General features: G+C 40.7%; 1 protein-coding gene across 4 annotated transcripts in view; it reads right to left on the bottom strand.

Moving 5' to 3' along the window:
- Nucleotides 1-337: 337 nt before the first annotated feature.
- Nucleotides 338-6,000, bottom strand: part of arhgap10 (Rho GTPase activating protein 10) — a 247,780-nt gene continuing 242,117 nt past the window's right edge. For 3 of the 4 annotated variants that reach the window (XM_086011527.1, XM_086011535.1, XM_086011554.1), the window contains 2 exons: nt 4,521-4,612; nt 338-1,550 (listed from right to left, as the gene is read on the bottom strand). In XM_086011527.1, coding sequence (XP_085867653.1) covers nt 1,462-1,550; nt 4,521-4,612 — 181 coding nt within the window. In that variant the 3' untranslated portion in view covers nt 338-1,461. Of the gene's footprint in view, nt 1,551-4,520; nt 4,613-6,000 lie in introns of those variants that run through there. The other variant, XM_086011545.1, reaches the window with a different exon arrangement.

Below are 6,000 nucleotides of genomic sequence, written 5' to 3'. Positions count from 1 at the left end.
GGATCCTGGTCCTTCCAGTTAGTGTCCAGGATAATATCAGGAGCAGGGATCCTGGTTTTTCTAGTTAGTGTCCAGGATAATATCAGGAGCAGGGATCCTGGTCCTTCCAGGTAGTGTCCAGGATAATATCAGGAGCAGGGATCCTGGTTCATTTTCCCTTTCTTAGCCCTAGGGCACTGAGGGGAGTGGCACTGCCTCTACTGCCTACATGGCTGAGATCAGCCAACATATTGCTCAAATTTTTACACCAAAATGAGTGAACTGACAAATTATAATACCCAAATTTTAATGATATGCCAAACTTTTAATAAAGGCAAAAAATGAACGTCAGAAAATGTGAAATTTAAAATCAGACTTATTTAATTGCATCAAACTGGAATAGACCCATTTAAAACTACTGTAAAAATAAGATTGAATTTGAAATAATTTAACAAGAACACTTCAGTGAATACTTAAAATCAAGTTAAATGTTATGAATCATGTGCTTCAATCAAGTTAATAATAAAATCTTGAAACAATTACTGGCAGTGATCTTTATTTTCTGTTGCAGTTACAGAATATGTTCTTCAGATTTTTGAATGCTTTAGGTCTGTGACGATGTTGACCATATTTATGCACATATAACTATTAAACCTAGCATAGTTCTCATAAGTATAATTAACTATTAAACTAGAAATAACTCACATTTTGCACAGTTAAAATCAACACAAAATATACAGCAACCGAGGAGTTTGTAAATATTTGCTCTTAGTAAAAACTGAATGGAATTGCCTAATTATTAATATATTGCTGAAAACCCAATTGAAAAATAGACTAATATCTTGTAAAAATGAAAGTCCACTGCAGTCATCAAATTTGTTGTTTGGTATTGAAGGCTAAAATGCACCAAATTACTTCGAATGTTGCACAAATGTGCAACATTGATAGATTTAAAAAAAACATTTCCAGTGTTTCTTAAAACTGAAACATCTAACCATTTGACATGATCAGCAATGAAAAAGCAAAACTGCATGGAAACAACTTTCCCCCCAATCTTTTATTGCAGACTCTCTTTTATTCATATGCTTTAAAAACAATGAAAATAAGGGGATTCGTAGAATCACACTGTGAAGTCAAAATGGATAGGAAAAATTAAGTCCACAGAGCTAGCAATTTTTGTTTCAGGTTATTCCAATGCCACTTGCTAAAACTGCACCCATCTGCTGAATCCTATGATAAAATAGCTTGTAATGATTAAAATGTCATGATGAAGTGACAGTAGCACTTCAGCCAATATTTAACTTTAAAAAAACACAAGTTTACAGATGCTTGTGTGTTAGCTATGGAAATCAATATTCCCCTTGGTTCCAATTGTGAGAACTCAGTCGTGGAGCAACAGTAGAACGAACGGTAATTCTGTCTTGTCGAGGACGGCCATGGATACCATGAATAGTATTTTCTATAGATTTCAAAGGCTCAGAGCTACAGGAATTCAACATAATTTTGTGGAATAAGTCCTGTTTTGCCATTGAGGGTTCCTTCTAGCCAACCAGGTTCTCGTGAAGAGTGAACTGGGGAATGAACAAAATAAAGAACAAAAATCTTTATTTTCACGTGGTAAAGTCAATTACGCACAACCCTTTTTATAGTAAACAGCTATACCTACACACAACAGGCATATAATCCACACATCAATAAGAGTGCACCAAATTAGTGCACATTGTGGAGAGGGGTGGCACCTGCAGAGGGCTAAGCCTGCCAGGGTAGATTTGCCAAAGATAATGGCCCGTATTTTCCGATTGGAGGCTTCCTGTGTGCGGAGGCCTCCCATCTGGACAAAATCTACGAACTTACCTGAGGGCTCCCGAGGTGCGTATAGTTCCGTTCCTGGGCCTCTCCAAAGTCAAAATGTGCAGGGCCCACGTATCCTAGAGGCGCATGCAGTTCGCAAGCGTCCCTGGGATCACATGGACCATGCGGAGCCAATAGGAGAAGGGAATCTTCCTTCATATATTTGACAGGTCTATCTGTCAAGTGTATGAATGGAGAGCACCCTAACAACACAGTAAAACATTAAATACATTTTTTAAAAACCATCACGTTTATAAAATGAGTTAAAATTACAATAAATTAAATATTTTAAACAAAAATTAAATTTTTTGAAAAAAATAAAGCTTTTAACGGGGCTAAAATTAAACTTACCCTTTTTAAAAGTATTTTAAAATTATAAATCAGATTTCTAAGGGTTTTCTGCGGGCGGAGGTTCTCCAGAAAGCGGAACTATCCGCCCGTAGAGGCCCTTCTCCAGGGCAGGCGTCCGATCTGTCAAGAGCATTCTTGACAGATCGGAAATACCGGTTTTCAGCGCATGCCTGAAGCCGGCATTTCCGATGGCCCTACGGGTGTGTACACAGCTCGTACCCACCCGCAGGCATTGGAATATACGGCCCAATATTGCGTACAGCAGTCAAATTGAGACAGTTTTGTTTAGCAAATATGTGAGGATTAGTCCATGTCACAGCCTTGCAAATAGTTATCAATCAGACCGCATGTGAAAAGGTGCTCAGGATTAAATCATTGAAGAGGTAGAATGGACTTTAACGGCCTCTTGGTTTCTTTCCTGCAAGTACAGAAGGAATGCCACCATCTATGTAGCAATCGCTGGTTGGTTACCTGTTTGCTTTGGGCCTTTTTACCATTAGGAAACAAATAACCATCGAGACTTCCCAGATTGCTTCATACAAGAGACACAGTAACATGGTTCTACGAGCATCGAAATAGTGAAAGCAATGCTCCACTTGTTGATGAGGTAAAATAACAATACGGTAATTCCTGGTACAAATGAAACTGAGATGCAACTTTTTTTGGAGGGACCTCTGGGTGTGTCCTAAGCAATTCTCAGTCAGAATTCCAAATCAGATACTGGCTGATCAACAAAAAGGGTTTCCAAATCACTAACTATGCACACTGAAACTAAAAGTCTAGTTTTCCACGCAAGAAACTGAAGATGACACATTCAGTGGTGGAAATGTTAATTTTTGAAAGTCTAAAGATCCCAATTCAAACTCAGTGAAGTTCTTTCTGGGCACAATTTCCTAATCACATTTATAAAACTAGACACCAATGGATCACCCAATGAACTGAACACAAACTTGTTAGAAAAGATCAAAATTGATGCAATGTGAATCTGAATCGAACTGGGCTTTAAACCAATGCTAGAAATGGTCTAGGACGCGTGGGGCATCAAGACCATCACTGCATAAACATTTTCCACTGTGCTAGAAGCTCCATTAGTAGATAGCCTTGTGCTTGACTAAGATATTTACCACTGAAGATGGGAAACCCTGCTCTAACAGTCATCGCTTTTCATTAACTGGGGAGTCAACCAGAACATCTCTGGGATGGGATGTAATATTGAACTCCCCCTCTCCCCCCAGCTTCAAGAGACGAAATCTAAGGCAGTGAGATCTGGTTTCCACTCACTGCCTGGATGACCAAGATCTTGGTTTGTGAGGCCAATTAACGGTCTTCAAAATAATTTCTGTATTTCATTTGTGGGACCAGGAAAACGGAGGAAATGCATACAGACACCATTCTAGCCTCTGAGTTGTCACGACCTCTATGCCCAAGTAGAAACACAGAAGCTAGTAGCTGTCTGAAGAGCTGAATAGGTATATTCTGGGAAGCCCAAATTCTGAATATTTCTGGAATCACCTCTAGGTGGATCTTCCACTCAAAAGGATGAATTAAGTATTACTCGTATGCATGCTGTAATAAGGAATGTGCTACTGCCTGCTATTTTAGTGATGTATTGACAGATGGTGCTCCAATTCCCAGAATAAAAAGCTAGAAAGAAAGAAAAATTGCAGGCTGGTCGGCTAAAACCTCAAATTGTGAAAACTATAAGGACTATCTAATCTAACCTTCAACCGAGGGGAGGGCGAAACTTTGTTCAAATCTAACAACGGGGCGTGAATGTGAGAACTGAGAACACAAGGCTTTTGGCTGGGAAAAACAAAATGTGTGTAATGTGAAGAACGTGGGGTTTTATAGAAAAAGGGAGTAGGTGATCACTGCCCATCCACAACACTTCATATGCAAGCTAAGTATGTGGTTTCCTCAGAACCAATCAAGATAGGCTTAACTCCTATAGTGGGTGGAGGAAGTTTAATGAAGCAAATAACTTTGGAGCAACTATATTTCTATTAAGGAGTACAAAATGGCCCCGATTTTAACTCCAGGTGGATTCTCCGCTCAGGCCAGAGTTAAAATTACAGTCAGGTCTCAAAGATATCATCGGGCTGCAGCATGCATATGTAAAGAAGGGCCCTGTTGGCACTGGGCATGTGTCCTTTCTGCCTGCTCAGAAGAGCAGGTTAAAATTGCAGATGTTGCGATCATGGCGGCTTTCGGGCAGGTAAGAGCCAGGGCGATTTTAACTGCCCACTCGCCAGGTTTCTGCTGAGCGAATAGGGTTAAAAATCACCTGCAATGTGTTTCACAGCTGGGGAAAATAATCCAATGTCTCAGGTCACACTCACCATTTTCAAATATTGCTCCCACTTTGAAGGATAACTCAGAGTTATGTTCTGCTTCACACGAGTAAACAGCCTTGGCTTTAAGGTTTGGAACCCTAAAAAATAAATGGAGTCATCACCTCGCTGGAGAGAATTCCAGCACCAATATTTTGCCAACTATTAAATGACCTGTGATTACAAATAGCAAATGTAGTTGCTGCATAACTAATTGCAAACAGACTCAGAATGCAACAGCAAACTATACTTAAAAACCAGAGCATTTTCTAAACCAGTTATTACAGTGACTTCTGCCAATGCCAATAACAATTCAGTAACTGATCTAACTTTACTGGCACCAGATACATACAGCGCAAGGGTTGAGAGGACAGGATAACATTTTCTCTAAAGGGTCTTGTGTCCAGTCTGGAATTGATCAGCAAGATCCACTCCCTTAGATATTTGTCTCTTAACAAGATTTTTTGGTATAAAATATAAGATCAATAATTATTTCCAAGCAATTTCCAACATAGGTTATAAAAGAAATAAAACAGAAAATGCTGGAAACACTAAGCAGCATCTTGGGTGAGAAGGATTAAAGGATTGTTCTGATGTAGGGAGTGCATGAAAATTCAGAGCCAGATGCCATGTAAAATTCCTACAGAAGGGCACTCTAGGCTTTAAAAAAAACTATTATAGGATTATCTTCTTTAAAAAAAAAATCAAAAGAAATGTTAAAACACATGTCCCTTCATGGAAGTCCTGATCTTTGGTCAGAACTCCCATTTCCTCCTCTTTTCCCAAGAGTACCCCAGTGAATTCTGGGAAACTTAAGGATAGATCCCCCAGAGGTGAGGGCACAGTGTTATATAGTTGGGTGGGCGTGGCCCTTGGAATCTTCAGCATTGACTCTGGACCTCATGGCTTCAGGCCAAGACCGAGGAAACCTCCTGCTGAGTACCACCTACTGCACCCCCTCAACTGACCAATCAATGCATCTCCATGTTGAACACCACTTTGAATACGGAGGGAAGCCGGTTTCAATGTCCACCACCAAGAATTTTTCAGTAGTACCATTACTGACCAAATTGGCCGAGCCCTGAAGGAAATGGCTACCAGACTGGGACTGCATCAGGTGATGGGTGAACCAACACAAGGGCATAACTTGCTTGACCTTTTACTCACCAACCTGCCTGTCAGACACATCAGTCCACTATACCATTGGTAGGAATAACCACACAGCTTTTGTGACTACAAAGTCTCATCATCACAGTGAGGGACACCCTTCAAGTCTCTCTCTCTTAGGCAGTCCCTCGGAACCGAGGATGACTTGCTTCCACATTAAAAATGAGTTCACAGGTGACTGATGAGTCCAATGTGGGACCTACAGTCTCTGTCACAGGTGGGGCAGACGGTGGTTGAAGGAGCGGGTGGGTGGGGTGCTTGGGTTGACGTGCGTTCCTTGCGCTGCCGGCGCTTGGCTTCTGCTTGCTCCCAGCGAAGAGAC

This window comes from Somniosus microcephalus, chromosome 2 (genome assembly GCF_052327205.1).
Source record: "Somniosus microcephalus isolate GS21.2 chromosome 2, FLI_Smic_1.0, whole genome shotgun sequence".
NCBI classification, from domain to species: Eukaryota; Metazoa; Chordata; class Chondrichthyes; order Squaliformes; family Somniosidae; genus Somniosus; species Somniosus microcephalus.
Note: the sequence above shows the minus strand (reverse complement) of the source record. Positions and strands in the feature narration are given on the sequence as shown.